The following is a 20,925-nucleotide window of genomic DNA, read 5'->3' as shown; positions in this document are numbered from 1 at the left end:
GATACATAGAGACAAACAACCATTCACACTCACATTCACACCTACGGTCAATTTAGAGTCACTAGTTAACCTAACCTGCATGTCTTTGGACTGTGGGGGAAACCGAGTCTGGCTAACGCGACTTCAAAGCTCTGCGAGCATTTGGTCTGGCAAAGATATTAAGCCCAACCGTTTCCCAAAGGCGTGGTTGACCCGCCTCCCTGAAATGCCTCAGTTTGCTACTGGTGGAAGCCAGAAAAGGCTGTGACGAAGCTTAAACCAATCACATCACTCTTTCCTCTGACGTATGTGACGTGACGGAAACTGCTTGAGTAACAGGAAGAAGATAAATACCTCCAGGGCTGCTCTTTGCTCCGTTTTCAATGAGAACTTCCCGTTGAATGCTTTCAATACAGCATCTACCGCTGTGTCAAAGGCTTGCCGCTGCTCCATGTTCGTAATGTTTCTAGTGAATGAAGCGCTTCCGGCATAGATTCTGTAAACAATCTATGGCTTCCGGTCGCAGTTCTACTACGTCACTGCCTTGAACACGCCTCTACCCAGGGCCGTTGGAGATGCTCAAAGTTGATTGGCTCCCGATTTTTCGGGAGCTTGGAAGAGCTGGAGATAGCTTGCCTCGCCAGACTAAGCTCGCAACAGGCCCTCGTGTTGCGTCACACTTAGGATGGGCGGGCCCAGGCTAGGGGAAACCGGAGCACCCGGAGGAAACCCACGCGGACACGGGGAGAACATGCAAACTCCGCACAGAAAGGCCGTTGTCGACTACTGGGCTCGAACCCAGAACCTTCTTGCTGTGAGGCGACAGTGCTAACCACTACGCCACTGTGCCGCCCTGGGTTAGGTATATTCCTGCTGAATTTAATGTATGAAAAAAATAAAGGAGACTTGGACATTTGTGAATACTATCTGTAGTTGTACCTTTTTATATATTTTTATGCAAACTACATCAGGTTGTGAGTTTATCTCTTCATTTTCCTCTCGACTGTTCTGATACCAGCAGACATGAATTGCTCTGGGCCAGGTCCTACAAACACTCCTTAGAGTGACGCGTTCAACTTGCTTTTTTCCTATATTTTACATTAATTCAACTCTGGATGTCTGCCCTTGTCTTTTTTCTTTGTCCCCTGTAAAAAAGGACAGTGAAGGCCAGATTACTTTTGTCAGTGAACAGAGGTTGTCTTTTGTTGTCAGGGAAGACAAGCGGAAATGCTTTCCTCCCCTTTAGCAGCCTTCCTGTCAGTCTTTCTTTGGAAATTTCTCTCTTAAACTACAGAGCAATGGAGGAGACAGAGGAGAGCGATGCAGGGGTTTTAGTGATTATCATTTCCAGGCTAGAGAAGTGGGCCTTTGGCAAAAAGCCTTCCCTGCATGAATGAGGAGAGGTGGATGCTGCTTCCAGGGGGAAAAAAAAATAGCTGCACATCATGGCTCAAAATCCCACACTGTCCTAAAGTTTGGGCCAGGAGCGCCAAACTTTATTTTACACAAACACAATCTGTCTATTCAAAATCAAAGTCCTTCCCACGCCATGTGGCGCATAGGGCAGCGCCGATCTCCGTTTCCGTAGCCCTCGGCCTCTCGCCTATTATATAGCTAGGGTTACAGTGGGGGGCTAGTCCTCTGGTAACTGCGAGAGTTTGACTCCCTGCTCACATCTGTATTGCAGCGTGCCTTGCCAGACAGCGGTAGGTACCTTTTTTATAATGGTCTTTGGTATGACCCGACCGAGAGGCGGACACGCTAACCACTAGGCCAACTCGCGGTTAAGGTTCGATTGGATTACGCCTGGGTGCCCACTACGTCGATCGCGATCGACCGGTCGATCTCGAAGGCAGGGATGGTAGAGCTCATGATTGATATGTAAATATTAATATATTTGTTATGAAATTAAAAAAAAAAACGTCGTGGTCATTTTTACATGTAAACAAATTCGCTTTTTCCCTGAAGCGAAATGTCAGCCAAGCGCTGCGTCAAAAAAAATGTTACATTAGGTTACCATGACAACCAGTAAAATGAAACTGCTGGTTTCAAAGATGCAGCGCCGTGATTTAGGAAACCTCGCCTCGGAGCTGGAGATGCAAGGGAGGGCGTTTGCGCAACTTAACAGTGCGCGCTACACTGAGCAGATTGAAATTCTCCAGTCAGAGTTTGAGAAGCGATTTCAAGACTTTGCTTTGCTCGAGCCACAAGCTACATTCATGTGCCACCCATTCGGGGAAGATACTGAGGTGGATTCCCTCGCCTCAAAAGTTGCGGCACTGTTTCAGCTGAACACGTCTGCCGTGCAAGACGAGATGCTGATGCTGCAGTCTGACATCGAGTTGAAGTCCAGGGCGCATGGGCCGTTTTGGAATTTACTCACGGAGGCGAAGTACCCAAACATGCGGCAATGTGCCACCTCCTTAACCGCATTGTTCGGCTCCACTTATTTGTGCGAGTCGGCCTTTTCGCATATGAAGATCATTAAGTCCAAATACCGCTCCAGTATGCCCGACGATCATCTCGAGGCCTGCTTGAGGCTCGCTACCAGCAGCTACTGTCCGGACTGTACAGCCCTCTCTGACTCCCTCCAGTGCCGATCATCATCGGATTCAGATCTGATTTAGGGCCTACATCAGTATGCTATGTATTAATGTTGTGCTGTTGCTAAGTTCCACGGTTAAAAAAAAAAATTAAAAAAAAAATAAAAGAAGGAAAAACGTTTTTATATAAAATTGTTGTAAATGTCAAATCTCTGTCTAGCAGGCTATACAAAAGTCAATTGATGTGAACAAAAATGTTTTGGGGTTTACAATGCCTGTCTGGATGCATTTAACTTTTTTTTCTAAACATAGCCCATTTTTTTTTTTTTTTTTTTTACAGTGGGCTTGTTTCATGTTTACTTATTAGTAGTTTGCGGTTTATAAAAGTTAACAGTGATTTGAACAAAAATACGTTTAGGAGTACAAAGCTTATGCATTTAACATAATTTGAATGTAAATTTCAGTCACCTTTTTGCATGCATGTTTGCATATTATTAAACAAATTGCATATGAATGTTTATAAGTCAAAACAAGTGTCATTATTGTTCTCATCTCATTATCTCTAGCCGCTTTATCCTTCTACAGGGTCGCAGGCAAGCTGGAGCCTATCCCAGCTGACTACGGGCGAAAGGCGGGGTACACCCTGGACAAGTCGCCAGGTCATCACAGGGCTGACACATAGACACAGACAACCATTCACACTCACATTCACACCTACGCTCAATTTAGAGTCACCAGTTAACCTAACCTGCATGTCTTTGGACTGTGGGGGAAACCGGAGCACCCGGAGGAAACCCACGCGGACACGGGGAGAACATGCAAACTCCGCACAGAAAGGCCCTCGCCGGCCCCGGGGCTCGAACCCAGGACCTTCTTGCTGTGAGGCGACAGCGCTAACCACTACACCACCGTGCCGCCCCGTCATTATTATTATTATTAGTAGTAGTAGTCATAGTAGGCCTAGTAGTGGTAACAACCTAGTCCGAGTAGATCATATTAACATGGTCATTTTAAAAGTAGCTCGCGAATCAAAATATTGTGGGCACCCCTGGATTAAGGTCTATTACTCTTCTCTTTATATACATACACCTGTTGTTTATTATTATTATTATTATTATTATTATTATTATTATTATTTATTATTTATTCTGGGTTCTCTGTTAAAAAGGCTCTTCTTTTCAGAGTGAACTAATTAATAGGTGTCATGGATGCAAATTAGCAAATGCTTTGTGCTTTAGGAAGGTCTCTACGTAGCTTGGATATTAACCAGGTGGCACTGTGGGCACAACAGTAAAATGAGCCACTACAGCAGGACGAGCTGTAATTTGAGGAATGCTTTAAAAGCCTTCCATTTGTGCTTTAACTACACTGATATTTCAAATTCAGTGGATATATTACTGTTGAATTAAGACAGTGTTTGCCATTTTGGTTTATGAGGGCTATTTGCATAATTTTATGAGACGGCTTCATCTGCCCTTTTTTTTTTTTTTTTTTAATGTTTGATCTATATTAAGTAATGTGAAATGTCACAATATTCCTCATTATTTAACATTCCAAGTCATGGTAATAGTAATGGTAAACATTCCGGATTTGATCGGAGTCGAAATTTCTATCTATTATAGAATAATAGAATATTTATTTTTGTGAAGAAGTGTGATATTTCTTCGGAGAACCCGAATCTAAGGGTTTTCCTGTTTTTGTGTTGAGAGATAATAAAACTATCACCTTATCCTTATACACACAGCTGGAATTGTTGTACTATCCCCAGAATACTGCAGAATAAAGCTTCCTTAAACTTGTTTGGCTCAGGAAGAGTGTCAAAACACAACCATGCTTTTAAAAGATGTTCTCTCCCCGGTCTCTTGGAACAGAAATCTAATCTCGGCAGCTATATACAACTTCTTCTGGAACGTACCGGGGCTCTGGGGCTTGAAATGGCACTGTTCGTCAAAAGCAGCTCATGTGAAAGAATCGGAGATGCGAGAGATCTCTGTAACATGTCTTTCAGTGGTGTTGCCAAGTCAAAGCTCTGCGTGTGGCTCAGACCACCAGGAGAGTGTTTATTTTACAAGCCCTCTGCCAGGTTAGAAGCAGACATGTTTGGCCAGAAGTGCACCAGCTTGAACTTCCTCACCCTGCTATATGACCCACAGCTAGTCTGGAGAACCTGGCTTAGTTATTGGAGTATCGGCTGTTGACTGCATCTATTCGAGGTTGTTGTGAAGACAGGTGGATACTGTTTCCAGGCAGTCCAGCCTCACAACATGCTCTGGAAGATATGCAGAATGTTACCTGGGGTGCCAAAATTCATTTTGCCTGTTCTTTGCATATTTTTCACTTTTTTATTTATTTATTTATCATGACGCATATACAGCACTCTAAAGCTGTGTTAGTATTGGGGGATAATACAGGTTCTATGTAGACTGCTGCACACACTGTCGGCATTGTTTTGCGCAGCTGCGATCACACCCAGCATGTTTGATCCCAAAGGCTGAATGGATGGGATGCCCCTGGAGCCATATAACAATCAACCATGCACACATTCAGTCCCTAATGCAAAAAGGACTTAGTTGTCCACCATTTATTTATCCTCACCCAAATACTTTAGGTATTTTAAAAGGAACAGCCTGGGGTGTTTCAGAATTTTTAATACCATGCATCTTTTATAACAGCTTTGTCCTGGTTAGAGTTGTGTTGGACCCAGAACTTATCCTGGGAACATGCACGGAGCTGTCGGTACACTTGTAAATTCTGCACAGAAAGTTACCCAAACCTAGGGCTGAACCAGAGGGACCCGAGAGCTGTGAAGCACCACCATACAACCCCGAGTTTAAGCCCAGCACATGGCATATCGTATCTGATGGAACAATGGCCAAATACAAGATTGATGTTGGCTTTGTTTGAGAAACTCATGCACAAGGCGATTTATTGTATAGTTGTCAAGCAGAAAGATACTATACTGCCTTCCATTGTTCTATAGTAGCTACTAAAAAGGGAACATTTCACGAGACAACTCAATGTCTTGCATGGAAAAAGGAAGTGTCTATAGAATCCATGGGCTGCATTCGGCAGAGATTGCAGGAAGTGCACACAACACACCCACTAGTACACCGCCATATTTGTACAGCTACTTGTACAATGTGCATATATAGTTGTGTGTTTTTCCCCCCATCTGAACACACACGTACAGTGATAAGGTGAGCACACAGCAAACTGGAACACCAGCGTCAACATATCAATTATATGTATTTGCACTGTAAATAACACTTCATAATGTGGCTGGGAGATTGCACTGCCATCAGGTTAAAGGTCATTCTTATTTCAGAAACAATACCATTCAGACTTCCAAACAAGATGCAGCTTTAGAATGCCTTTCTTTGTTAATTCCAGGTACTGTTTTGCCCCTTTTCCACCAAAGCAGTTCCAGGGCTGGTTCGGGGCCAGTGCTTAGTTTGGAACCGGGTTTTCTGTTTCCACTGACAAAGAACTGGCTCTGGGGCCAGAAAAACCGGTTCCAGGCTAGCACCAACTCTCTGCTGGGCCAGAGGAAAGAACCGCTTACGTCAGCGGGGGGCGGAGTTGTTAAGACCAACAACAATAACAAGACCGTGAAAGATCGCCATTTTTAAGCGACGAGAAGCAGCAGCTGTACAAACGCGAAGTCCTTTATTATTATTGTTGTTGCTGCTGCTGCTTCTTCCATGTTGTTTTTGCTTCGATATTCGCGCCAAGGTTTATGCAAACGTAGCGACGTAACTGACGTATACAGCGACGTAATGACGTGGCTTCCCTTAGCGCCGCGAGCTATGGAAAAGCAAACTGGTTCTCAGCTGGCTCGCAAGTTGAACGAGTTGTGAACCAGCACCAGCACTGGCCCCGAACCAGCCCTGGAACTGATTTGGTGGAAAAGGGGTATTTGTCACTCAGTCACATCCAGTTAAACGTTGTACCTGTGCACGTCCTATTAACTCATCTTATTACCAGCTAATGCTTAATGTCCAGGGATCACTGTGCTGATCATTTTTAACTGTGCAAAGAAACGGAGATGATGATTTTGATTTTAACCCCTGTAAATGCGTTGTGTTCTATCTTGATAAATATTTCTTTCCCTTTGATCCTTGCTCAGATGAAAACTGGGATGACGACCAGCTCTTGGGATTCGAGCCATGCAACGAGAACCTGGTTACAGGCTGTAACATAATCGACGGGAGGTGTGAATGTGACAGTGTACGAACATGCAACAACCCATTTGAGTTTGCCAGTGAGGAAGCTTGTCAGACAGCCCTGAAGAAGATCGAAGGTAAAATCACGGTCTTTTACTCTGTCATGTGGAAACTCATCCATGTGTAGCCATGTTTAAACATTGCTTTTAGAATTTTCCATTGTAAAACTCCATTGACGGAAGTGTTCATTTGGACACCCAGGTTACTCGGCTCAAATAAACATTGAATTTGGATCTGAATTAGTAGGCTTGGGCAGACTTTTCTAAATTATATGTTAGTCATTGTTTTGTGGGTCTCATTACAACAAGCACTTCCTCGCCTACGAATATAGTACATACTTCTGCCAAACTAAACGATCTGTGATTAGCTTGGTAATTGAATGGGCTTCCGTGTTAATTCTGAGATGCTCAGAAATTATTCAGACAGACAGTAATATCTGTGTATAACTTACACGGAGATTTAAACTTGATTTAACCTATGGTCTATTTTCGGTGTTAGAGAATTAATCACGATTTTGGAAGGCGTTAGCTTGAGGATGGAAATGTCATGTTCTCTTTTTGCGCAAGCTAACTTGGGATCAACAGCAGATGTGGCATGCCAGCAATACGTGAGCACAGTGTAAACAGCCATTTATCCAAACCGCATGGCTTCTGACTCCGTTCCACTGAACAAATGCAATAGACAGGAATATACATCAGCTCCTTTGTTCATGCTGCAGCACCTATACGAGTTCTTATGCAACTAGATTACTGGGCCAGCATGATTACAACATTTGTAGTCATTTATGAGTTTAAATATAGTTCACAATACTGAACTTGAGAACATTACATTCACCAGACACTTTAAAGGAACAGTCCACTGTACTTCCATAATGAAATATGCTCTTATCTGAATTGAGACGAGCTGCTCCGTACCTCTCCGAGCTTTGCGCGACCTCCCAGTCAGTCAGACGCGCTGTCACTCCTGTTAGCAATGTAGCTAGGCTCAGCATGGCCAATGGTATTTTTTGGGGCTGTAGTTAGATGCGACCAAACTCTTCCATGTTTTCCTGTTTACATAGGTTTATATGACCAGTGACATGAAACAAGTTCAGTTACACAAATTGAAACGTAGCGATTTTCTATGCTATGGAAAGTCCGCACTATAATGACAGGCGTACTAACACCTTCTGCGCGCTTCGACAGCGCATTGATATCTGAGCTCCGTATCAATGCGCTGTCGAAGCGCGCAGAAGGTGTTAGTACGCCTGTCATTATAGTGCGGACTTTCCATAGCATAGAAAATCGCTATGTTTCAATTTGTGTAACTGAACTTGTTTCATATCACTGGTCATATAAACCTATGTAAACAGGAAAAATGCGGAAGAGTTTGGTCGCATCTAACTACAGCCCCAAAAAATACCATTGGCCATGCTGAGCCTAGCTACATTGCTAACAGGAGTGACAGCGCGTCTGACTGCGTCTGACTGACTGGGAGGTCGCGCAAAGCTCGGAGAGGTACGGATCAGCTTGTCTCAATTCAGATAAGAGCATATTTCATTATGGATGTACGGTGGACTGTTCCTTTAATAGGAACTTGTTCTTGGTTCAAAGATTCCTGTTCTTGGCTGGCAGGAGTGAAACCCAATGTGGTCTTCTGCTGTTGTATGCTGAGATGCTTTTCTGCTCACCACGGTTGTGAAGAGTTGCTATGAGTTACTATGTCCTTCTTGGCAGTTCAAACCAATCTGGCCATTTTCCTCTGACCTCTCTTATCAACAAGGCATTTCCACCCATGGAACTGTCGTTTACTCTTTTTTTTTTTTTTTCCCGCACCATTCTGTGTAAACCAGGGGTATTTAACTAAAATTTGAGGAGGTCCAGTTGAAGCAAATCTCCTCAAGCAGAGGTCCGGGACATCATAATGTTTAATTTGCGGTGTGATTGTGATACAGAAGTAGCATAGTTTTATCATTTGAATTATCTGAATGAATGAACAGACAAAAATCAACAAAAATGCAAGTTTAAATAATTTCAATTTCTTTTATTAACACTGAAACACAGGCTTACATTGTATGGCTGCAGTTAAAAATAAATGCAAGAAAATAAATAAAAATGACTAAATTATGCATCATAAAACAAAAAGTGCTTCAGAAAAAATGGCAGCAGCTTGAGTTTCATTTTGATTTAACAATCTCAATAATCTCTTCAGCAAAATAATCTCAAAACACCTTAACTATTTCTCTTGGAGATTATCTTTCCCCCTTATATTCCACTTCCCCACTTTCTTTTCAGTGTGAAAATTGAGCTTTATGGCGTATTCACACCTACGTTGTTTGGTCCGGACCAAACGAACCAAATTTCCCTTGGTCCGGACCTTTTGGTTTGGGCTGAATACAAACCACCGAACTCTGGTCCGGACCAAACAAGCGGACCGAGACCGAGCTGCAAGGTCGGACTCGGTCCGGACCAAAGGAACCCTGGTGCGGATCTTTTGGAGGTGTGAAAGCAGACCGGACCTAATCTGACAGTTTTGCTTTTTTGTACCTCGGGAGCTTCTGTCGTTTGTCGAGCATTATGGGAAACAGAGTCTTGACACTCCACCGCAAAGTGCAAACACTGTTTCGGTTGTCAAGGGTCGTTCAGTCACCAGTGGTAGGCGAGTACAAAAAATGAGTAGGGGGCAAACGTGGGCCGAGGAAGAAACGCGTACGCTTGTGGATATATGGGCAGATGTCCACATATCTGAGCTTTTGGAGAGAACACACAAAAATGCCGACGTGCTTGCTGTATTCAGTGAGAAAATGAAGGAGAAGGGGTTCACGCGCTCCCCAGAACAATGTCGGCTAAAAGTGAAGAAACTCCGTCAGACCTACATTAAAATCAGGGACATTCTTTCAAAAAGTGGCGGTACTAGCGACGCAAAAAAGAAATTCATCTATTGCGTGAAGAGCCAGAACTGTCGCAACATGATGTGCGCTCATCAGCGCTATCCTCCGTACCCGCCTTGCCCTTTGTCGTCGTCGTTGATAAATTACTTGTACAACAGCATAGTAATCGCACAATTGTGAAAACAGTAAAAACTGGAAAAAGCATATAGCTTTGATGACATTAAAAAGAATAACAGCACGGAAAGCCTCCATGACTACTTTTGAACTTAACGCTTTGTGCGCGTGTCGTCTCTGACCAATAGCTGAACGACCTCAGGGCGCGTGGCTTTGTTGACAGATTTTGGCCCGCTTACTAAAATGTACAGTGTGAAAGCGAACTGCACCAAAATGAAAAAATAAAAAAAACATTTGGTTCGGACCGAAGCAAGTGAACTATCGAACTATCCTGGTCTGAATACACCCTTAGTTTGCCCTACCAGCATTTTAAATCTGGGCCTGAATGGTGTCAGGGCCATTCTCATGCACATGTGCAGATGCTCATTGGTCAGCTTGGAACGATATTTTGTTTTTATTATGTTCATTGTAGAGAAGGCTGCCTCACAGCTGTATGTGGAGCCGAACATGGATTGATCATATTGGGCAATGAGACTGCGAATTTTCTGGGACCGGAGTTCAGACTTGGGAGGGTATGATTTGATAATGCTTTGTGCTTTGTCCCATAGTGGCGTTTGACATTGGCGCTTTTAATAAGTGCCACGGTTTCGGAACATATGAGACACACTGGTTTCGTGCTAGCGGTCGGAAGAACAAACATGTATGCGTCGGTCCATTCCGCCTTGAAAGTTCTGTTTTCGGTGTCTACTTTTTTGTCTTTTTTGAAAGCGCCATGGATTTTCTACCTTTTGTGACTTCCACTCACGTATTTTCTCTCTGTATCGTTAATTGTCTGCCTTTGTTGGTCATTCGTTTCAATCGCTTGTTCTCCTTTCTCCTTCTCTCTTCCCTGTCTGTCTGTCTGTCTGTCTGTCTGCACAGTCTCGGTCTGTAGTTACAGCTCGCGCTGAATTCAGGCTAGAGATTTGATTGGCTATCTAGAATCACGTGGGTAGTACAACTCGCACACGATTGGTTTGTATGTTCCAATCCTTGCTCAGTACAGTGCTGTTTCAAAGCATAGCTGTGTCAGACAGGAAAGGAGTAACGTAGCGACTTAAAATTGATTCGCCCGTCAAAATTAAAAATAATTTCATAATTTGTTAAACATAAGTCCGGGTCCGTAAGGGATGACGTTTAGGTCCGGATGCGGACCGCGGTCCGCCAGTTAAAGACCTCGGGTGTAAACGCTAGAGGCTGTTGTGTGTGTGAACCCCAGGAGATCAGCAGTTTCTGAAATACTCAAACCAGTCCATCTGGCACCAACACCCATGCCAGAGTGAAAGTCAGAGATCGGTTTTTCGCGTTCTGATGTTTGAAGCGAACATTAACTGAAGCTCTTGATTTGTATCTGCATGATTTTATGCATTGTGCCGCTGTCAAGGGATTGGCTGATTAGAGAACTGCATCAAACAGCAGGTGTTTGGGTGTACCTGATAAAGTGGCCGGTGAGCGTATGTATAGGCCGACACTGATTCAAGTGAAATCTTACCCATGTCTTCAAACTGATTTCCTTTGGATTGGACTTTATATAGGAATATAAGATTAGTTTGTATGTCCCTGTTCTGTTTTTCTTCCTTCTCTAACTGTGATGAGTTTGATCGGATGAATTGCTTATTAAAGCTGTGTTCATATATATACCGGTACGATAGTGGTATAACTGTATCGATACAGAGTATACCGGTACAGTTTAGTGCATCTGTCCACACTAGCGAGAAATGTTTGAGGTTTTCTTTCACGGTAGTTGAAATGCGCGTGCGCGAAATGTTTCCGTGGTTACCGAGTAACTTCCTTCCGAGAATATGGCGGATGAAACAACGTGTGTGTGCTTTTTGTTGTCAATGTACAGTCTGTCGGCACTGCTCCGCAGTGCGACCGGCCGCATCTTCGCCCATGAAGTGACGGAGATCACTCGACAGTTGTCTGTACACATTGATACTTTGACGTGTACCCCTCAACTGTTCCTGGCATCGCTCGTCTCCCCAAAGCTCCAACAAACAACTTCGTCTTTGCTCCATGTAGCTCCACGGTCGTTTTGAGCCATTTTGACGTTTTATTTACAGCTGGAAAGCACGTGCGTATTGTATTATATGAATAACCCGGAAGAAGTAGGAATGGTTCATTGCGCATGCGCATTATATTTGTATCGATACAGAGCTGCTTCATCTGTCCACACTACAGCGAAGCGCTACAGTACCGATACTGTACCGGTACGAAACCCATACATTTGTGGGTTTCGTACCGATACAGTTATACCGCTACAGTACCGGTATAGTTGCTAGTGTGGACAGGTGTTGCGGTACGAAAGTAGTATCGTATCGGTACAAAATCCCTAGTGTGGACAGGGTATAAGAAATCATAGTTTGGTAGCATGGGAATCCATGGCAACACAGATGTATATATTTTAGCCTTTCTGCTGTTGCTCAACCACCGCATAACATTCTCCTGGAAATTTTTGGAACCAAATAGTTTTATCTTATTTTGATATGGCGCTTTTTCTTCTACAAAGGGTGTAGTGAAGAGAGTGAATGCTTCCCTTATCTTTTTTTGGGGAGACCACGCTGTTTACATGTTTGTAAGTTTCTTTAGAACGCCTGTGATTAACAAACAGCTTTACTTGCCCAAAGCTGATAAGAGCTATCGGAATGCAAATGGTGCGTTGAAGAATGTAGTTCCTGATGGACTCGCATTGCATTCATCTCATGAGCCTGTGTGTTCAGGTTCGATTGGCAGCACACTTGCAATTAAACTCCGAAATATATGTTTATCACAGCAGTCTTGGCAGTGGTTGATGGCCCTTGTTTTATTGTGGCAGGTGTACTTTCTTCAGAGCTATAGCAGGTTCTTTTAAAGCTTTCCCTGCAGTGTTTCATCTTAATAGGCAGTTGTTATCTTGTTTTGACTGATTTGGAACGTTGTACAATTGTCACTTGTTTATTGCAATGCTTTGTCTAGCTCGTACTAGCTTGTTTTGTATGGATGTGTGTGCGCTGTTGTTTACTGATAATGCGTCTAGTTTTGGCTGTTCTGTTACTATATTTAGAGCTGCTTTAGTCTCCTTGTGCAGCTCACTATGGTGATGGTTGGGGATTGGGACACATTTCTGCGCTGCAGTAGTGGTATGTCCTTGGTGGTTATCATTTACATAAGAAAAACATTACTGCCATGATCCAGCAGCTTAGCCCATAATTTTGTGTTTGGGATTCTGAAGACACGGTGAGAGCTTATTGATTCTACATTAAGCAATCATTTCTGTTACGCAGAATTGGAACCTTCTCTATAATGTGATTAAGCTCTGTCTCCTACTCCCACATTCACTTTTCTTTACGTTGCTGGAGCAATGCAGAGCTGCATTTAAACTACTGCACTTACAATCAGCTGGAATATAGGTTTAAAGGTCATTCCATCCTGTCTCATCCAAAAATCTGAATCTGGCTGAAAGAATTTACCTAAAAGTAGATAAAGAGAACCCAGTTAAACAAATGAGACAAAAATATTATACTTGGTCATTTATTTATTGAGGAAAACGATCCAATATTACATATTTGTGAGTGGCAAAAGTATGTGAACCTTTGCTTTCAGTATCTGGCGTGACCCCCTTGTGCAGCAATAACTGCAACTAAACATTTCCGGTAACTGTTGATCAGTCCTGCACACCGGCTTGGAGGAATTTTAGCCCATTCCTCCGTACAGAACAGCTTCAACTCTGGGATGTTGGTGGGTTTCCTCACATGAACTGCTCGCTTCAGGTCCTTCCACAACATTTCGATTGGATTAAGGTCAGGACTTTGACTTGGCCATTCCAAAACATTAACTTTATTCTTCTTTAACCATTCTTTGGTAGAACGACTTGTGTGCTTAGGGTCGTTGTCTTGCTGCATGGCCCACCTTCTCTTCAGATTCAGTTCACGGACAGATGTCCTGACGTTTTCCTTTAGAATTCGCTGGTATAATTCAGAATTCATTGTTCCATCAGCGATGGCAAGGCATCCTGGCCCAGATGCAGCAAAACGGGCCCAAACGATGATACTACCACCACCATGTTTCACAGATGGAATAAGGTTCTTATGCTGGAATGCAGTGTTTTCCTTTCTCCAAACATAAGGCTTCTCATTCAGACCAAAAAGTTCTATTTTGGTCTCATCCATCCACAAAACATTTTTCCAGTAGCCTTCTGGCTTGTCCACGTGATCTTTACCAAAGTGCAGACGAGCAGCAATGTTCTTTTTGGAGAGCAGTGGCTTTCTCTTTGCGACCCTGCCATGCACACAATTGTTGTTCAGTGTTCTCCTGATGGTGGACTCATGAACATTAGCCAACGTGAGAGAGGCCTTCAGTTGCTTAGAAGTTACCCTGGGGTCCTTTGTGACCTCGCCGACTATTACACACCTTGCTCTTGGAGTGATCTTTGTTGGTCGACCACTCCTGGGGAGGGTAACAATGGTCTTGAATTTCCTCCATTTGTACACAATCTGTCTGACTGGATTGGTGGAGTCCAAACTCTTTAGAGATGGTTTTGTAACCTTTTCCAGCCTGATGACCATCAGCAATGCTTTTTCTGAGGTCCTCAGAAATCTCCTTTGTTCGTGTCATGATACACTTCCACAAACATGTGTTGTGAAGATCAGACTTTGATATATCCCTGTTCTTTAAATAAAACAGGGTGCCCACTCACACCTGATTGTCATCCCATTGATTGAAAACACCTGACTCTAATTTCACCTTCAAATTAACTGCTAATCCTAGAGGTTCACATACTTTTGCCACTCACAGATATGTAATATTGGATCATTTTCCTCAATAAATAAATGACCAAGTATAATATTTTTGTCTCATTTGTTTAGCTGGGTTCTCGTTATCTACTTTTAGGACTTGTGTGAAAATCTGATGATGTTTTAGGTCATATTTATGTAGAAATATAGAAAATTCTAAAGGGTTCACAAACTTTCAAGCACCACTGTAAGGTTGGTGATGAATGCCACTTTTGGTAGGTGGTATAACCTCTGGAGTAATGATGGTATTTAATAATTATAAAAGCCAAAAAGGAACAGACATCTGAAAGAGCAGAAGAAGACTGATAATCATGCTTCCTACCTTTCCTTGATGGTTGCTAATGACCATTTTCCTCTGGACCATTCCTACTAGGAAACTAAGGGAAATCAATCCTCAGTAGGACTGAAATAATATGCTGACCTTTGACGGCTAACTAGATTTTTCTCAAGGTGTGAAAAAATGTCAGAGTAGTAAATCATAGTTAGACCTGTCAGAGCATGATATGATTGCTTGAAGTAGGTGATCAGGATTCTCTGTTTAAATTGTCTGTTTTTATCTCCAGTATTTCCAGTGAGTTTTGAAAAAATTAACATTTAACCAAGGCATAATGGATCAGAAAGGATAAAACAAAAAGTACAACAAGAGTGAGAGAATCTTTGGACACAGAATGGAAATTCCAATATTCTGTACTTGATTTGAAATTGAAGACAAGTGAATATAATTTTTTTCCCCCTTTGGACTGATGTGTGTCTTTTTTTTTTTTTTTTTTAATAGTTAAAAACAATCCTCTCACTTAATGAAGCAAGGTTGCTGTAGTGTAAATGTCTTTGGATCCATGGTGATCAGAAACATCTTGACGTCAATGAGAACTGGCCTTGGAGGACATAATCTTTGGGAAAAGCAAGAGCGCTGAGGAACCACTGTAACTGCTCCAGGGGGTCTGGTCTTTTATTTGAAATTAACATGGAGGTCAGGCTTTCGTCTAAACCGGGGAACAGGGGCGCTGCGCCCTCTTACCGAAATGCCGATTGAACCCCAAGTCACACTTAGGCCATGCACTTATATGCTACTGCACAACATGCAATCTTTCTCAAAACGCTCTTTTCTCCGTGAAAACATCCCAGCAACACCACGTGACAATGTGTCTGATCATCAAATACGCTAGAATTACTCCAAAAATATTCCAATCATAGTAGATACACCGCCAGACGGTGCAAAAACAATCCGAATTGGCGTTTTCCAGACTGAGGCGCCATGTTGTTTACTTGTCGCGGCTGCTCTCGCGAGATTTGACATGGGTTACATACAAGGTCAGCTGACTTGTAGAGCGAGATTTCTCGAGACTGAATGACCTTTCACCCACCGGCGCAGGAGCTTTTGACAGAAGTAGTTCGCGAGTTGTTTTTGTTGACACTTGGGCATTTAAAGATGTCATCCCGCGGCACGAAGCGGAAGAAAGCCAAAGACTGTCCGGGACAGAAGAAGATTACTTCTTTCTTTTTCAATGTTGACAATTTGTTACAATTTCCCTCTCAGATGGCCTCAGAATGTCCCATTGTAGCCTCAATTTTTCAAAGGCTTCGCATGGCGGGGGGGGGACGGACAACCGGCACCACGCCCCGTCGCTTTGTTCCCTCGCCATGGTGAGCGCCCTCGTACTAGATTTTTCTAGAAAAAACCCTGGAGGTAAATAGTAGTCTTCCAGTGACCCAGTCGTCTGGTTTATGTAATTTTGTAAACTACTGAAACTACTTTTAGAAACCAGTACTTGATAGGGCAGTGATTATGACCACAGCATTTGCTTTTGATATTAAAGTGGAAGGCTGTCTGGAAAATTTGATTTTGATAAATCATAAAACGGCAAGTAAAGCCACACATCCGGTTGTGCGAGAGAGAAACTGTATTTTAAATGACAGACTGTGCATGAAATGTGCAGATAAAAGGTGAAAGACTGGATTTGAAATAGGAGACAAGAGTGAGGGTACTTTATAGGAGACACTGAAAGAAAGGGAAAGAAAGTGTGAGAGACAGGAAGTTTTGTTCTCTGGGAGTCTGCTGTGCCGTGAAATTTGGTTCCTCTGGCCCAGCTAGGCCAAAGCACATTAAAGGAAATGCCTAGCATTCCTGCCACAGAGCTGTGTCTCTGATGCTATGGCAGGATTACAGTGGAGAATATTTGTTCTAGGGAGCCGGCCATGCTAATTGCAGGCCCCGTTGTGTGCAGGGAGAGCGCAGGTGCTCGTGCCAAAAGCAACATGTTTCTGTTCGGCTCAACAATGTCCTGTTTTCAAGGAGAACATCGGCGTGCAGAGGGAGTCATTTCACTCTTGTACTGTAGAGCAGGGCACACCAACACATTTGAAAAAGGGCTTTTTTAAATGCTAACCATTCCCAAAGACGTGTAGGCGGCAACGTTTCGTGAAGAAACAGTTAAAGGTCCATTAGTGTTTGTAGATGGACATTGCTGTTTATTGGTGTGTACATTAATTGATTATTTTTTTGGGGGGAGGGGGCTGAATGTAATTAATCTTGGTGGCTATTGAAAGCTTTGTAAACAGATCCTTAGCATTCCTGCTGTGCGTTATTTTCTCCTCCCCTTACTTTGGCACATGGGAATGTTTGGGGACATCTATTTATTCAGCATGAGTGAGGTCCACCTCTTCCTTACTGGAGAAAAGATGAAGAGCCAGTGCAGTTCCTTTAAACTCCAAAATATTTACTCATCAATCTGTACACAATACTTTTGTCAGTGGTCATCTCATCTCATTATCTCTAGCCGCTTTATCCTTCTACAGGGTCGGAGGCAAGCTGGAGCCTATCCCAGCTGACTACGGGCGAAAGGCGGGGTACACCCTGGACAAGTCGCCAAGTCATCACAGGGCTGACACATAGACACAGACAACCATTCACACTCACATTCACACCTACGGTCAATTTAGAGTCACCAGTTAACCTAACCTGCATGTCTTTGGACTGTGGGGGAAACCGGAGCACCCGGAGGAAACCCACGCGGACATGGGGAGAACATGCAAACTCCGCACAGAAAGGCCCTCGCCGGCCCCGGGGCTCGAACCTGGACCTTCTTGCTGTGAGGCGACAGCGCTAACCACTACACCACCGTGCCGCCGACAGTGGTCATACTTCATCTTTTTTAGCTTGCAAGCTCAGGATGATAGGAGGATTTTGCGATATTCTTTTGAGGCAGAGCATTAGTGACATTACCATTGATTCCTTCACTATAGTTAGTAGGAGTCTTGGCTTAAGAACTACAGTCTATTCGTAGAACTTCCCTCAAATTTTGTCACTTGGGAAATTCAGCTTACTTCACTTGCTTTTTTTATGGTAGTATGCGATTAAGTTTGACACTTTGCACCAAGCACTAAAATTGTAATAAAATCTGCATCATTTGTAGGTATTTTTATACCTCCGCTCGGGGGGGGGGGGGTTGATACTGGTTTACCTCTGTCTGTCCGAATCACCCTTTTTCTCAACAGCCACAAATCATAGCCACTTGGTACCAAACTTCAGCTTGGGCTTCTATACCGTGTATACCATTTTCAGGTCTGTCGCACATCGAGTTCCTGTTTACCGACTGAATGTATTTACGAAACATAGCGTGGATTTACAAAATTTTCGTAACACTTTTTTTCAGCAACTACAAATCACAAGTGCTTGATATTTGGTACCGAACTTCAGCTTGGGGTTCTCTACCATGTGTACCATTTTCAGGTCTGTCGCACATCGACTTCCTGTTTACCGACTGAATGTATTTACGGAACATAGGGTGGATTTACAAAATTTTCGTAACACTTTTTTTTTTTTTTCAGCAACTACAAATCACAACTGCTTGATATTTGGTACCGAACTTCAACTTGGGGTTCTCTACCGTGTGTACCATTTTCAGGTCTGTCCCACATCGACTTCCTGTTTACCGACTGAATGTATTTACGGAACATAGCGTGGATTTACAAAATTTTCATAACACTTTTTTTCAGCAACTACAAATCACAACTGCTTGATATTTGGTACCGAACTTCAGCTTGGGGTTCTCTACCGTGTGTACCATTTTCAGGTCTGTCCCACATCGACTTCCTGTTTACCGACTGAATGTATTTACAAAGCATATAGGGTGGATTTTGACGCTATTTCAAGAAGCAAAATGCTATTTCAAAATGACAGTTTACCAGGATGCTGTTTGAAATCCCTGGGGAGAGACACTGCTCTTTTACTTACTTGTTTCAGGGTTAATTATTTGTTGAAGTCAACATTCATAATAAGGGTCCTGTTCCTTCGATTGCTTGCATTCTGATATAAGCGAGAGCGGGGGGATACGTAAGTGAGCAGTAGCTCACAGTTGATGATGTTGTTTCTATTTTTGTCGCTTTTTTTAAATCTAAGGTAAGGGTTACAATTACATTCCTACAGCAGGTTGAGTGACCTTTTTGCTCTAAGCTCATTCTCTTTTAGTGTCCTCAAGGGTAAAGCCCAAGTGCTACACCAGGATTTAATTGTCTACTTAATTCATTACAAAGCTCTCACCAGAGGTCCATAAGTTGCACCGTTTTTCAATATCATTACCCTAGAAAATATTTATAATAGGTATTATGACATGCAAGGAAAAGCCACTTGAAAGGGCAGAAGGGAACTGGTAATGCATGGTGATAATCTGTTGGTGTTTAAAAATCTGTTGCCTGTGGAAACCTTTAAAGTTGTTTTCCTTTCTGCTGTCAAGATACTTGTGCCCAGAATTTCAATCAATTTCCAGGATTGAGAGATTCTGAGATTTGAGATTAGTTTACATCAAACTCAGATGCTTTAAGGAAGTCTCAGAAGAACTGCACTTTTATTAATTAATTAATTTATTTATTTTTGGCCATTCAATGTACCATTGCACGAAAGTGCAGTCCTTGTGAGCCAAGCCATTCTGTCCTTTGTATGTGGAACAAAGACAATCAAATCAATAGTAATGTGTCCAGACTTCCACACTGGGAGAGCTGCCAATATTCAAGTATTGACCTCAGAGTACCATGAGGGTGTGAGCTACGGACTAAGGCCACGTTTATACTTGATGTCTGACGGTATGCAGCAGCCATATTCTTTGTTCACAACTAATCTTGTTTTGAAGTTGAGAGTATATTTCTTACGTCCTACCGATGAAACAAACCGCCTTGCTTCCTTGCACAATGTGCATGCGTGACTTTCTTTTTGGAAATGCCCAATTAATTCAACAAATGAATGCAGGATATGTGTAGCAGCCATCTCGCTTACTTATACAAGGGTATTCCTGGCCTGACCCAAGTATGGTGAGTTGCTTCCACCAATCACCAAATGGAAGCTCAGTGGACCAGTCATACGTACAACATACAGCCCGTCATTTCATACAACGTGCAACTCGTGTGATTTCTTCTAGGGGTGCAGCTATCGCATTTATTACATTCTCACTACTATACCAGTATCAAAGCGGCTGATGTAACTAAAGCTGATCCGATCCTCCCAGTAACCTTTGTAGGTTCCTGTTCCCAAGTTATGCGAAACATCACCGACATGATTGTGTGATTTGTGCAGGGTCAGTCAACATATCTCATTATCTCTAGCCGCTTTATCCTGTTCTACAGGGTTGCAGGCAAGCTGGAGCCTATCCCAGCTGACTACGGGCGAAAGGCGGGGTACACCCTGGACAAGTCGGCAGGTCATCACAGGGCTGACACATAGACACAGACAACCATTCACACTCACATTCACACCTACGGTCAATTTAGAGTCACCAGTTAACCTAACCTGCATGTCTTTGGACTGTGGGAGAAACCGGAGCACCCGGAGGAAACCCACGCGGACACGGGGAGAACATGCAAACTCCACACAGAAAGGCCCTCGCCGGCCATGGGGCTCGAACCCGGACCTTCTTGCTGTGAGGCGACGGCGCTAACCACTACACCACCGTGCCGCCCGGGTCAGTCAACGTATTCAAGCAAATTCACAATACAAGTTATCGTAAGAAGTTTGATTTGATATTGATCTAATGGTTCAGGCAAGTATTGCTTCTGATACCAGTACTCCGTATTGGATCAGTGGTCACTGGACAAGCTGCATCTGATAACACTCACTATGTGTTTGAGTAGTGTAATGGCCAGAGAATTATTGCAGTAGCGTTCACTTGTACTCTCCGTTTTATCTTCACTGTGGGCATTTGGATAACATCTGAAGGGCGTTTGACAGATGTTTACAAAATGATCCTGGGGTACAAAAGCTGACATATGTTCTAGTTGGGAAATTCACCCTGACTGTCAGAAGCCACAGTGCTACACGACAGCCAGTGTTTAGCATAGGAACACTCCGGGGTACACCTTGATACAGAAAAATAAATGGAGTTTACTTAAAATAGGGC

General features: G+C 43.1%; 1 protein-coding gene across 3 annotated transcripts in view; it reads left to right on the top strand.

The window, feature by feature from the left end:
* The window catches only part of crim1 (cysteine rich transmembrane BMP regulator 1 (chordin-like)), a 211,305-nt gene that overhangs the window by 11,600 nt on the left and 178,780 nt on the right, over positions 1 to 20,925 (top strand). For all 3 annotated transcript variants that reach the window (XM_060934200.1, XM_060934199.1, XM_060934198.1), the window contains exon 2: positions 6,649 to 6,822. In XM_060934200.1, coding sequence (XP_060790183.1) covers positions 6,649 to 6,822 — 174 coding nt within the window. The remainder of the gene's footprint in view (positions 1 to 6,648; positions 6,823 to 20,925) is intronic.

This window comes from Neoarius graeffei, chromosome 11 (assembly GCF_027579695.1).
Source record: "Neoarius graeffei isolate fNeoGra1 chromosome 11, fNeoGra1.pri, whole genome shotgun sequence".
NCBI classification, from domain to species: Eukaryota; Metazoa; Chordata; class Actinopteri; order Siluriformes; family Ariidae; genus Neoarius; species Neoarius graeffei.
Note: the sequence above shows the minus strand (reverse complement) of the source record. Positions and strands in the feature narration are given on the sequence as shown.